General features: G+C 38.4%; 1 protein-coding gene and 1 long non-coding RNA gene across 2 annotated transcripts; both read right to left on the bottom strand.

Annotated features, from left to right (window-relative positions):
- Nucleotides 1–2,350: 2,350 nt before the first annotated feature.
- On the bottom strand, nucleotides 2,351–3,877 carry LOC131249237 (uncharacterized). The gene is made up of 2 exons (XR_009172751.1): nucleotides 3,448–3,877; nucleotides 2,351–2,394 (listed from the first exon to the last, which is right to left on the bottom strand). It is a non-coding gene; the product is annotated as an uncharacterized LOC131249237 (long non-coding RNA).
- A 3,499-nt stretch (nucleotides 3,878–7,376) lies between these two features.
- On the bottom strand, nucleotides 7,377–13,468 carry LOC131249778 (T-complex protein 1 subunit theta-like). Its single transcript, XM_058250541.1, has 4 exons — nucleotides 13,247–13,468; nucleotides 12,980–13,147; nucleotides 12,723–12,884; nucleotides 7,377–7,442 (listed from the first exon to the last, which is right to left on the bottom strand). Exons 1-4 carry the CDS (start codon nucleotides 13,349–13,351, stop codon nucleotides 7,377–7,379), a joined length of 501 nt encoding a protein of 166 aa, XP_058106524.1. The 5' UTR covers nucleotides 13,352–13,468.
- Between the last annotated feature and the right edge of the window lie 900 nt (nucleotides 13,469–14,368).

Genomic DNA, 14,368 nt, shown 5'->3' with positions numbered 1-14,368 from the left:
GACCACACTACAGGAAACAGTGGTAATTAGTCTCCCACCATTAAAAACTTTTTGAGGCCCACTGTAATGCCCACCATAATGTTTATTTGCCATCCAACCAGTCTATAAAGTCATATAGACTAGGATGAAGGGAAAAAGAAATTATTAGTTTGATCAAAAACTTTTGAGGCCCACAAAAAAGTTTTTAGTCATTAACCACCACAATTTCCGGTAGTGTGGTTTACCTCAGATTTGGACCTGTTTTGTTTTCTGGCTTTAATTCTAAAAGGAGCTGGTAAAATGGATGGACGACGTGCATATACAGTACATCAAGGTGAGCCCACGGCCAAGTCCGCTCCCAGCTTGTAAAAAAGTTACACGAAGCACATGTACCACCAAAGTTTGTGGGAGCCTACTATGATGTCCATGTGGCATCTATTCCGTCCATCAGTTTCTCAAGCTCATGCTAGGCGTGTCCTAGGTGAGCCTGGTGTTGAGAAGTGAAAGATAACTATGGGCGATGTGATGGATTCGTTGTACCAAACTGACATATGGGAGCTGGTGGAGCTTTTAGTGGGCCAGAAAGCGGTTGAATACAGGTGGATCTTTAAGAGGATACAGTATAGATAGAGGGCGAAGTTGGTAGTGAAGGGTTATGCTCAGACAGAAGGGATCGACTTCTCAAAGATATTCATACTGACGGTATAGCAGGTGTCTATTAAATCCATGATTAGCGTTGGTTGACCAATTTGATCTTGAGCTGGAAGGATGGATGTAGAGTCTGCACTTCTGTGCGGAAAATTGGAAGATTTACATGAAGCAAGTAGAATGGTTCGAAGTTAAAGGGGTTGAGAAAAGACTTTGCAGGAGGTCATGGTACGACCTGTCGCCTAAGCAGTAGTTTGATTCTTTCATGGTGAGTCAGGAATTGATGACATGTAGATCGTCAATTATGACATGTCTGAAATCAATATACTAAAGACTCGGTTAAGTGAGACATTTAGGATGAAGGATCGGGGGGCTGCAAAGATCAGCATTGAGACTGAAAGAGGATTATGCTTTGGTTATCTTAGACAGAATACCTTGGGTAGGTATTGATCAAGGAGGTGATGTACTATTTAAAGCCGGAGAGCGTTCTCTACGCATCTCTCCTCAAGTTTTCCTCAGGACATGTCTCAAAATAGATGAGGAAAAGCAGGATATCTCATGAGCCTTATTCGAATGCGGTTGACAGTGTATGTCATGGTCTGAATTAGACCGGTTATTTCACAGGCTATCAGTGTTGTGAGCAAGTACCCCGGCAAACAATATTGGGTAGCGACGAGATGGTAAGAAGACTATGTCTTTCCTTTTGAGAAGATAGGAGCAAAAAGGTAGTTGGGCACGTGGATTCTGATCTGACGGACATGCTCTCTTGGATTGTTCCTGTAGAGAAGTTCAAGGTCTATACAACTTCTCTAGGCTTAGCGATGGAGAAAAAGAAGGACAAAGTGTGCACGAGAAACTATGATGCGATACGAAAATAAGAGAAGTCAAGGAGTTACACGGTTGAAGATTGAAGACTTGGTGGAGATTGTTGTCAGAAGTCTTCAATGTTTGGGCCGCTCGACCGGTCGAGGGCCTCGCTTGACTGGTCGAGGGTCCACTTGACCGATCAAGGCTCGCTTGACTCGAAGTTCAGCAAGCTGTATATTTTGGTGCCCGGGCTGCTTGACCAATTGAGGGGATGGCTCGACTGGTCGAGCGGGTTGCTCGACCAGTTAAGGCCCTCCTTCGACTAGTCGAGGTCATGCAAATCCTACACAGACTGCGTAAATTTGAGGTAGTTTTCGGACTTTTCCTGACTAGGTGCGTAAGTGGAGTTTCATAAACTATAAATAGGGGTCCGTAGGGCTATTCTAAAGGGTTCTAGGGTTATCAAAAGGTGTAGTAAGGGTGAAATTCGAGGTTGTTCGAATCCGGTAAGTCCTCTCTCTTTGTAATTTATGCTTTCATAGTAGATTTCCGTCGCCTTATGCCATGGTTTTTTCCCGCAAAAGTTTTCCACGTTAAATCTTTGTGTTATCTTGTGTGTGCTTGGTGCCATTGGATTGCTATCCTAGACCTAGCTCTGTTATATATTAATGAGGGTAAAAGAGTTTGAAACTCATCAAAACTCCTCTCCCTGAAAGGCTCCACACGAATTGCTTATCCCAGTTCCATCAAGATACTGTGTGCGAATCATAGTAGTAGCACACCAACCCTTCCACAAATTTTGGACGTATCACAACTTAATGGGGCCCACTGGAGCACCCGATCACACTATTTGCAATTAAATCATATGTATTTTCTTTAAGAAAAAGAAAAAAGAAAAAAGGAAATGAAGATATACCCAACTGAATTCTCTGTTTCAAGGCTTTTAGAAGCAGCTTGTTTCTGTGAACATAAATGCACAGATAAATTTTAAAAAAACTCGGAAGTTAGTGTGTGTTTGTTGCACAAATATTATGATATTTCTTGATTTCAAATCTGACCACTATCTGAAATTAAATCATATCTATTTTCTTTTTCTTTTTATAAAAAAAAAAAAAAAAAAAGGAAAGGAAGATATACCTAGCTGAATTCTCTGTTTTAAGGCTTTTAGAAGCAACTTGTTTATGTGAATAGAAATGCACAGAGAAATTTTTAAAAAAAAAACTCTGAACTTATGATGCATTTGTTACACATATTTCTTGATTTTAGATCTACCATTATTTGAAATCAAATTATATCTACTTTCTTCAAGAAGAAGTAGAAAAAGAAAAGGGAAAGGACGATATATCAGTTGAATTCTTTGTTTCAAGGCTTTTAGAAGCAACTCGTTTATGTGAATATAAATTCACAGAGAAATTAAGAAAAACTCATAAGTCAATGAGCATTTGTTGTACAAATATCATGATATTTCTTGATTTCAGATCCGACCACTATCTGAAATCAAATCAAATTCATTTTCTTCAAGAAAAGAAGGGGAAAAAAAAAAGGGAAAATAAGATATACCAGCTGAATTCTCTATTTCAAAGCTTTTAGAATTAAGCAACTCGTTTATGTGAATATAAATTCATAGAGAAATTAAGAAAAACATAGAAGTCATTGTGGGTTTGTTGCACAAATATCATAATATTTCTTGATTTCAGATCTGACCATTACCGAAAATCAAATACTTTTTATTTTCTTCAAGAAGAAGAAGAAAAAAAGAAAAGAAAATGAAGATATACCCAGCTGAATTCTCTGTTTCAGGTCTTTTAGAAGCAACTCGTTTATGTGAACAAAAATGCACCTAAAAATTAAGAAAAACTCAGAACACAGTGTGTGATTATTGCACAAATATAATGATATTTCTTGATTGTACAAAATCTCGTGAAGTTTTACAATGCTTGATGCAATCAAGGAAAAGAAATAGCTAGAGAAACAAAAAAAAAAAAAAATTGAAGAAAACGGGTTGCAGCGTACCAAAATTCTCTCTGGCGATGCAAACCAGCAATGGTGCTGCTGCTGAAATTTAGGATTGGAACGAAGGTGCCGTGAAATTTCTTGCTGGGCGTAAAGCGAGCTTCTTTGGATTTTCGGGGTGACTTATTGTTGACTTCTTTGGTTCGTTGCAACGAACCCATGTTGATCCATTGCCAGTCTTGGCCATTCATACCGTCCCAATGAATACATATCCGTACATGGAGCGTGCTTGGTGATATCAGCCAGATGTGGGGCCCATGATGTGTTCATGGAATCCAACCCGTCCATCAGATGCTTCACCTAAAAAAACAGAACCCAACTCCAAAAATCAGCCTCATCCATAAGTCAGGTGAGCCATAGCACTTGGCACATTTGGGACGGAATACCCACCGTTGATTAGGGTAGGGACCTACAGTGCTGTATATATAGAACCTAGGACGTACCGGCTGGCCAAAAACGAGGCTGTTTTGGCTAATTATAAGTGTCCTTGTTCTTTTTTTTTTTTTGTTAGCTCGATAGTACACCACTGTCAGACCACACCTCACTGTTAGCCACCCCACAAAGGAATCGATGCCAAGATGTCGGTGTTGAAACGAGGAATCTTTCACTCAGTCTACCACCTGAGCTATGCATCTGGGTGTAGTGCCCTTGTTCAATTCAACAGTGGGCGTTTTCTCCTCTTCTGGGTCCCTACTCATGGCTAGCTCAATGGTAGACTGGCGAGAGTAACAACACAGAGGTCATGGGCTCATCTACAGTGCTTCCCAAAGCTTGGACGGTCCGCGCTAAGTAATATAGATTCATATGTATGTACTATCATACTCTGCCAGAGTATTAAATCTTTCGTAAAAGGATTGGAATCAAATTGCTTTTTCCACGCGTTTGGACTACTTTTAAAAGCGTTCTCAAGTCCAACGGTTTGGACCATGAGTTATGGTCCCTCCAAAAGAAAATTTCTAAACTTTCATCTTCAAGAAAAATCCAACACTTCTAATAGGTTGGCCTCATCATGAGAATATTCTATATAAAAATCATCCACATCTGCTCATCAAATGTATCACGCTTGTATTTTTATATTTATCAATGTCTAGAAATTATTATTTATCTTTTGGCCCACCTGATGGAAAGATGATCTGAGTTTTACATTAAGATGCTTTTTATGGTGGGATCAATCCATTGGAAGGTTTGGATTTTACATTCACTTAACAGGTTAGAAGTTATCCACTAGGTAGACTTAACCTTATGGTCCAATGGCATGGACATAAGACCTTTTCTTTTTTAGGTCACCGTACCCATTGCTGCTTTGGCCCCACAGAGGAGGCCGTCCACAATTTTCTCATCACACCGTTCCGCCATCAAAGAATTACTCCCCATAATAATTGCTGCCTCGCTACCACACATCCACTACACACGTGTCATCCATGCGTGCCAATCCATACCATCCAAATAATGCGCCTCAATGTGGATGGAACCTGGGTTGAAAAGGGTTAGTGACCGTCCAACCAGTTTGATTTCTGCATCCATTCTCCAAGAGGCTCAAAATTTGGATGGTCCAACATTGGTTTGAAAATATGCAAAGTAGACCGAATAGCTACATCTTGGCGACATGAAATGGACCGACCGTTTATGGATCTGAGTTCGTGACTCTCGGCTTGGAGGCCACGTATTTAAATATGAAGATGGTCCTATCCAACAGATTTTCTTACAATGGTGCATCAATTGTGGGGGCCAACAAACCAAGGGTCTAGATGACTGAACCATCTGTCCCAGTTGTTCATGCTACCGACCGGAGGGAAGCGGATTGGCTAGTGTACCCCACACCAGCTATATAGCTGCTGTAGGTACGTGTCGTGCGAAGACGAGCACGGGCTCTCCTCGATCTCCAGGTTGTACGTACGGTTCAAATGAGATCAAAGTTTCATGGGCCTCAGAGTGATGTATTTTTTATATCTACACCATTCGTTTATTTTTAGAGATCATTTTAGCAAAAAATGAATCATATCCAAAGATAATCTGGACCACACAGTAAATAGCAGTGGAGATAATGATTTTCACCGTTAAAAAATTTGTAGGGCCCACCATGACGATTATTTTCCATCCACTCTGTTCATAAGGTCACAAAGACATGAATGAAGAAGAAAAACAAATTTCATATTGATCCAAAACTTCATAAGGTCACAAAGACCTGAATGAAGAGGAAAAACAAATTTCATATTGATCCAAAACTTCTGTGACCCCGAAAAGGGTTTCAATTGTAGACGTTCAATCCCTCATTGCTGTTTGCAGTGTGGTCCACTTGATAGTTATATCTATCTTATTTTTCATCTCAAGCCGGTTTGGATATAACACATACTCCGTGATCCGACCACAGAACTGCTTATGTTGTGAGGTACACCAGCCAATCCGCTTACCGACCACCTCCTCGCTAAACGGATTGGCTACTCACCCTGCCACCAGCCCGTGGCTGGTGGTCGGCGCTATGTAAGCCCCACCATGATGTATGTGTGTTTCATCCAATTCGTTCATCCATTTTTACAGATTACTTTAGTGATTGATTCAAAATCTGAGAGGGATATAAATCTCAGGTGAACCACACCATATGAAAACAATATTGATTGGATAACTACCATTAAAATCCTTCCAAGGCCCACTGTACTGTTTATTTGACATCCAATATGTTGATTAGGTCATATAGATCTAGATGAAGGATAAAAACAAAGATCAGCTTGATCCAAAACTTTTATGGCCCCCAAAAAGTTTTTAATGATGGACGTTCAATCAACACTGTTTCTATAACGTGGTCCAATTGAGATTGGGATATACTTCATTTTTGGTATCATTCTATAAAATGATCTAAGAAGATAGATGGATGGCATGAATGAAACACATACATCATAGTGAGGCCCACACAGCACCGACCATCAGCCATTGGCTGGTGGGGGGAGTAGCCAATCCGTTTAGCGAGGAGGTACGCCGGTCGGAAGCGTATTGGCTGGTGTACCTCACATCATCTATATAGTTGCTGTATTGATGTAAGCAAGTTCTATGGTCTGATCACGAGGTATGTGTTATATCTAAACCGTCCATCCACTTGGCGAGCTTGTATTAAGGCTTGAGATGAAAAATACGATAGATATAACCATCAAGTGGACCACACTGCAAAAAATAGTGGGAGATTGAACGTCTACCATTGAAACCCTTTTTGGGGTCACAAAAGTCTTGGATCAATATGAAATTTGTTTTTCCTCTTCATTCAGGTATTTGTGACCTTATGAACAGATTGGACGGAAAATAAACATCATGGTGGGCCCTACAAAAAAAGGAAAATAAAAGACAAAAGCTATTCTCATTAATATTACATTTCTCAACTACATACTTGAAATATAAAAAAATATAAATTAAAGATTACATTATTTAGAGAGGAGAATAAGCTATTCTCATTAATATAGTATTTCATGCATTCATTAAAAAAAGGTCACATCTAATGTGTTTGTGCACAAGTTCACAAGGCATTTAACATGCATGTGTAATGTTCAATTGGATATAACTGCAAAGCAATTGCAGTTTTAGTATTTTAACACACAAACAACCATTACATGAATGAAAACAAGGAATTACGTCTTGACTTCTCTTGCATATATACTGCAGAAGCATACCGTAAAACAGTAGACAGAACTCCAAGGCATCCAAGATTTTACCATCTTGAATGTGTTATTCTTGCATTTACGTCCAAATAATATATATATATATATATATATATATATGATGAAAAATAAAAGTGATAAAAACGTAGCCCAAATATCACAATAGTCATTAGGTTTCATCACTTCGAATGATTAAAATTTTTTACATGCTCAAAGCTTACAAGGGAAGAAAAATAAAAGCAGGCATAGAGCTAAAGCGTACTTCTGAACACAACCTGCTCAGCGCTATGAATTAGAACTATCTTTTGTCTCAGTTGCAGATGTATCAACACCTCCGGAGAACACAGCAATCTACAAAAAAACCCACAAAAAACATGTAGAGAATTTTGTTGTAGAAGGATAAAAGAAAAATTAAAGCAATATATCAAGTCCATGAAGACAAAAGTTCAACTTTCTTCCTAGAATTTACATCCACTGTAACATTACGATGCTTTAGTTTCTTTTAATTTGTCCATTATTATTCTACATATGCTCCTAAAAGAACATACGAAAGGTTCTCCTTCAACTGCTTCACTAATATTAACATCGACGTGTCTCGTATTGTTGTCATTTGGAGCCTCTTCAAGGTTGGGCCGGGCTGCGGTATGTCCAAAGCCTAGCCTGCAGAGTAAAATTTAAGACCAAGCCTGGCCCTAGATGCATATGCCTAAACCAATTAACCTGGCCCATTCACCCATTTTTCTGCAAGGTCTGGGCTGTTAACTGTGTGCGCCCCACAGTGGGTGATTTTTGGTCACGTGGGTTACACGCGTACATGCCCACATAATATATAGATAGCATCCATATGAGATATATATCATGGAATGCCCTTTAAACTACTAAACAGGCTGGGCCAGGTTGACAAGTTTTTAGATGCAGCCTATGCCCGGCACAATTAATAAACAGCCTCGAATCTCACACACACACACACACACACACGGAAAAGCTCACCTGCAAACCAGTTCGTAATATGAACTTTTCTGAGAACCCATCATACGTGATGTGTATGTTGTTTGTAGATGACAGGGTTTTAAATAGAGTTGTAGCATAGTGTTTGACATACATAATGTAGCGTGGCATAGGTATACATAATGTATGCAAATGACATAAGTCCTTGTTAGTATACACTACAAATAACGTAGCGTGTAGCGTTAGTGTACGCTACATGACAGGACGCGGATTGCGTCCTACCCCCGCCGGGATGGAGGCGGATTGCGTTCTGAGTAACTCAGTACGCTTAGCGTACTGAGTAAACTCTGTGGCGTCCATTATGATTTATATATTTTATCCAATCCGACCATACATTTTACCAGATGATTTTAGGGCGTTATCCCAAAACTGAAGCATATATAAGGTTAAAATGGACCACACCATAGGAAATAATATGAATTGAATGTCTACAGTTGAAAATTTCTTGGGGGCCATAGAAGTTTTGGATCAATCTTATTTTTGTTTTTTCATTTCATCCCTGTTTTTTTTTTTTTTTTTCTTTTTTTTTTTAATCTTATTAGAAGTTTGGATGACAAATAAATATCACTGTGGGGCATGCATAGAAAGGTTTCAACGGTGGAAATCATTATTTCCACTGTTTCCACTAGTTGATCTTTGGATAATCTTTAATTTTGGGATTAACCCTTAAAATGATCTGGAAAAATGGATGGATGGTGTGGATAAACCACATAAATTCACAGGGGGCCTAACAGAGTTTACTCAATACAATAAGAGCGTACTGAGTAACTCAGTACGCAATCCGATTTCCGCCGGGACGGTAATCTGTCCGGGCAGGGCTCTGTAGGGTCCACTGTGATTTAAGTGTTATATCCACGCTGTTCATCACTTTTCTCATATCATTCTAAGTTATAGTCCTAAAAATAAAGCAGGTATATGGCTTAAGTGGACCACAAAGTGGGGATTGAGCAATCACCATTAAAACTTTTTCGAACCTGGAGAAGTTTACGATCAAGCTGATATTTGTTTTCTCACTTAATCCATGTCTACATGACCCTATGAATAACTTGGATGGTAACTAAATATTACAGTGGCCCTTAGAAAGGTTTCAACGGTGGATGTCATTCTCACTGTAGCTTCCTTCGGTGTGGTCCACTGGAGCTGTGGACCTGCTTCTTTTGTAATATTATATCTTAAAATGATTTGAGAAAAGAGATGAACGGTGTGGCTAAAACACTTACATCACGGTGGGCCTCACAGAGCCCTGCCCGGACAGATTACCGGGTCCGGGCGGGGTTAGGACGCAATCCGCATCCTACATGAAAACACTTATTATTATTTAAAAATAAAAAATAAAATTTTTTACTCATTTGTTTATCACATGTTTGAAAATGGTGGTGACTTCCAAACTGTGAGTCCTATTGTGGATGGGGCATATTTTTATAATTACATCCATCACAAAAGCGTAATCATCTGTACATGTCCATGCAAGTGTACAGCTGGAGAGTCATTACGATTTTAAATGGTGTAAGATACACAACAAATGTTCCCTTTTATAAAACTAACGATATCGAAAGAGGGTTTCAAAGCCAGTAAGGTTCCAATGCAAATACCTTTCCGGCCCCAAAATTTCATCGATTCAATTCTCCCTGTGCATACTACCATTTGAAAAAGATTTTAGGGGTTGATTGGCCCTATAAGAGAATCCTCTATGTAAAATTTCATGGGCATTGGATCCCCCATTTCACATTCATACGATGTTGAGCTTGAGATTGTCATCTTTTGATTGATTTAAAGACAAACTGAGGTATGTTTCTAACTCTTAATCTTAGCTAATTATTTTTATTTTATTTTGATTGATTTAAGGTATATTTGGCATTTTTTTCCCTCTTTGAGAAGCCGATTCCATGCAACATCGTAAAACTTGAGACTGTGTTTTTATTGTTTTGTTAATGTTTGATACTTTCATTTAAGACATTTTACTTGTTTATGTGATTTATTTGGCTTGCATTTTACTTGAAAAATGAAATATTTTTCCTGTCTTTTTCTTTTGTTATTTTTATATTTATTTTCATTAATTATCATACTTTTCTATTATTTTAATTAAAAAATAAAAGTAATATACACTACAAGCTGACATTGTTTTGATTGAGAAGACAAGGGATAGCATAAACATGAAGCTAAATTTATGGAGGGGTGCTTTAGAATCTAAAGGATTAAAAATTAGTCAAACTAAAACAGAGTAGATGAAGTACAATTTTAGTAACAATAGGAGTGGGAATGAGGAATTATTTAAAACCATTAACCAAGAAGTTTCCCAAAATGACCATTTCTGATATCTTAGGTTGGTAATTCATGAGAATATAGAGGTTGAGAAGGATGTTGCCCATAAAATTCAAGGTGGTTGGAGGAAATGGAGATGTGCATATGGAGTTTCAGGTGGTTGTCTATAGTATTCAAACTAAATGGGAAATTCTATAGCTACCTTATGAGAAAGAGTGCTTGGCAATTAACGATCAACATTTTCATAGGATGAGTGTAGCTAAAATGAGGATGTTGATAGATGAGTGGCAAAGCAAGGAAGGATAGAATTGGAAATGAATGCATTTGAAGGAACCTAGGAGTGGTACTTATAGGTAATAAGATGAGGGAAAATAGACTTACATAGTTTGGTCATGTGCAACGGAGGTTGAAAAATGCATAAGTTAGATCGAGTGAGTTAGTACAGGTTGAATGCTCTAAAAGGGCAAGCAGAAAGCCCGAAAGGACATTGATAGAGGTAGTAAGAAAAGACTTAATGACCTATGGTCTAATTGAAAGTCCGGCCCTTGATAGAATGGAACGGTAAAAAAGATTCACGTAACCAACCCAATTAGTTGGGATAAGGCTTGATGATGATGAATTTGGTGAAGCAATGGACTTGTCAAATTCATGGATTTACATTGCATATGAATTTGACCAATCCGAAGGTCCATATTTTAGGAATCGAGATACAGATCCATGGATCGGGGAGCATTATTATAATGGAAAAGCATTTATTGCAAGGGAATAACATTTATTGCATTCCCGAGAGTTTCTCATTTTGTGATTGCCTCAAATCCCCTAAGGAAATAAACAATGAGATTTGAAATCCATAGATTTCACAAATCCCTTGCCCAAACAGCCTATGGGGTGACTTATGCAAAAGAATGTGACCTTCAAATTACATGAGCCTTTTTCTAATTCACCATACCTATCTGACATACTTTTAGCCAAACCTAGAACCACGTCTCAAAATGGCAATATATCTTAAAATGGGCATCTCAACCATAACATTTAATATAACAACCCATATAATTGCCATTGACCCAGAGGCTATTCCGTGGTCCCTATTGATCTTAAACCAAAAGAGAAGCCCAAGCTTGGCCCATAGCCAAAATGGGCCAAAACTTTTATCCCCTAGATCAATTAAAATATTGTCAAGCCCAAGCCCAGCCTGTTAAGCAGTTTTTGCATCTAATATGGTATGTGTGCATACATGTGCACAACAAGTAGGCACCATTACCAAAACCATCCAACCAATGTACTTGACCCAAGCCCAGCCCTATTCCAAATACTAAACGGGCCCAAAATGTTAGACCTGACCCAACAAGCTAACTGTACCCATTGTCACCCTTGCACCTAGATTAGGTAATATGGTATTGAGGGGCAATAACTTCCAAGACGTTATGCACCAACAGTTGGAAGTACCATTTGGGGCCAACGTCTTATCATTCATAAGATTGGCAAGATCAGCAAGGAGCATGTAGGCAAAAAATAAAAATTGAGATGCATTAGCTCTACATCCCCAAATGCTCTTAAAAGTTAAAATTGCATCCCAAAAATTGGTCAAAACATGAAAAATCACTAATCCAACAACATTGCTACGATACTTAACATTTGGAGTGCCTTGGTACACAGTTCCAACTTCCAAGAGAAGAATATTAAGAGAATCCAACTTGTTACTTCAATGCTCATTATATTCTTGTTTGCTGACCAGAGGATTTTAGTTAGATTAAAAATGCAACAGGTTGATATTACATGAATCGCACGAAAAAGAGGAGCAGTTTCAGTACTAACAATGACCTTTGTTCTGTCAACATTGGATACCATGCCCCTTCAACCACACACAGGGACACGTAAGCTCATGTATATCTTTTCTTTTGATCATTAGTAAGCTCACATAAATCAATTCAACCAAATTGGCCAAGAAGGAAACAATAGTAAGCCTTCAATGCGCAAAATTACCCAATGGCATGAAAATACTCCTAGAGAGTACAAAAATATTTTTTTTCATTTTCGGCAACATTAAGCCTACCAAAAAACCACTCAATACTAAATGGCAAGTAAATGTGCTCCATCAAACATCCAAATCCAAATCAGACAAAGGCATCCAATACAAGGCATAACCAACAGAAACCAGAGAGAGAGAGAGAGAGAGAGAGAGAGAGAGAGAGAGAGAGATTTAAGAACACAAAAGATCCTTGACAGAAAAAATACAACACACTAGGTGGAATGTATTTCTACTCTATGATATTTACAACCAGAAAATAAATGAGGAAGCAAATATAGTATAAGAATATTATATTGGTATAAGAACCAAATGTTAGTTTTCCAAAGGCATACATTTGCATTTTCCACTTGTTTTATACTTCCAACAGCATCAGTTTTCCGGACCATGCCACGAACAATTGAATAGTTATGCAGACCTCCTCCAAGAAGCTTTACCACATGAACATTATCTACATTAAAGTTCGCTAGGTTCTTGGGGCAGACCTGAATTCTTGCCTGTAACATAAAAGAAGTCCAGCTTTTGAATTTTTGTCAAAACCAAGGGACTAAAAATAAAATTAATAAATAAACACCAACATCCATGTACACACATCCAACATCCATGTACACACATCCGCAATAAGTGGGCACAAAATATCTTCTTGTCCGAACTGCTTGCTGGCCACAGCAGCTTTCCTTCGGGAAACAACTTCATCCTTGTTCCGCACATCCATTGTTTCCGAGCCCTTTTCAACCAACTCATCTAAAATTTCAACTGTCTGGGCATCAACAGAGCAGAAATTAGCATATGCACAATGCCTAAGAACAAAAGGTTCAGAATACAGTTTGACAGGTCATTCAGCAAAGAAATGAAGGACCTTATTGATTGCTTTTGTGTAACCACTAATGATTTCACTTGGATGCAATCCCATCCTAAGAAGCTCCTCTGCATTTTGGAGAAGCTCCCCAGCAAAAGATATCATTAGATTAGCTCCATCGCCAATTTCTTCCTGTTGAGCTTTGCCTGCTAACACCAGAATCTTGGCAGCAGGATGCTGTGCCTCAAGTTCATGCACAATAGTTGCAGCATCATTTGTAACAATAGTGTATTACTCGTTGCTTTGTGCCATGGTTTTCTCGCAAGGGTTTTTCATGTAAACTTCAATTTTTATTTTATTTTTTTGGGACTTAGTTGTGTGATTGCATATACTTTGCTTAATTTGTTTGTGAAAAATATTTATTAAATTTTATGTAAAACAACTCTTGCGATAAAAAATTATGGTACAAAGTGCGGAGTAATGCACTATAAAAGCATAAATTACAAGAGATGGGGTTGTATTGATTCGAAGAGTCTTTGAATCTCTTTTCACAAGCTTTAGCTACGCCCTTGAACCCTATGAATGATTTAAAAAGCCCTAATACATTACCCACCCGTTTCAAATCCCAACTACACTTTATATATATATATATATATATAGATTCATGCTCACCTACGCACCTACACACGTGCGCACCTTTGCACATGTGTCATGGGTGTCTAATCTGAACGGTCCATGTAATGTGGAATCCCATGAAACCCCATGTGACAATTTTTCACCCTGATTGACGCAGGGATGAACATGATGAGGATAACTACTCCAGATCCACGGAGCTTCTCTGGACCCCTCACAGAGACTTCTTGAATCCACGAGGAAAGAAAGCAAAAAATAGAAATAAATTCTAATAAATTCGAAATTGATTAATTGCTGAATAAAAATGAGTTCACAATCCTTTAAATAGGGGTACCAAGCAATGGGAAAGAAATCAGAATCAAACTACAACTCAAACTCCTAGAATCCGTGACTTACTATTTATAGACGGTCGTGATATCTACTAGTGCGCAAGGTTTTTGGCCAAAAATAGTAAGTGTCCTATTTGGCTTCACCAAACTGTTCTCCTAATTATTCTAAGCTCTTTTCACGTTGGGCGCAACTCCTAAAGCCCGACAGATGAAGAATTAT

Source organism: Magnolia sinica, chromosome 6 (assembly GCF_029962835.1).
Source record: "Magnolia sinica isolate HGM2019 chromosome 6, MsV1, whole genome shotgun sequence".
Lineage (NCBI taxonomy): Eukaryota > Viridiplantae > Streptophyta > Magnoliopsida > Magnoliales > Magnoliaceae > Magnolia > Magnolia sinica.
Note: the sequence above shows the minus strand (reverse complement) of the source record. Positions and strands in the feature narration are given on the sequence as shown.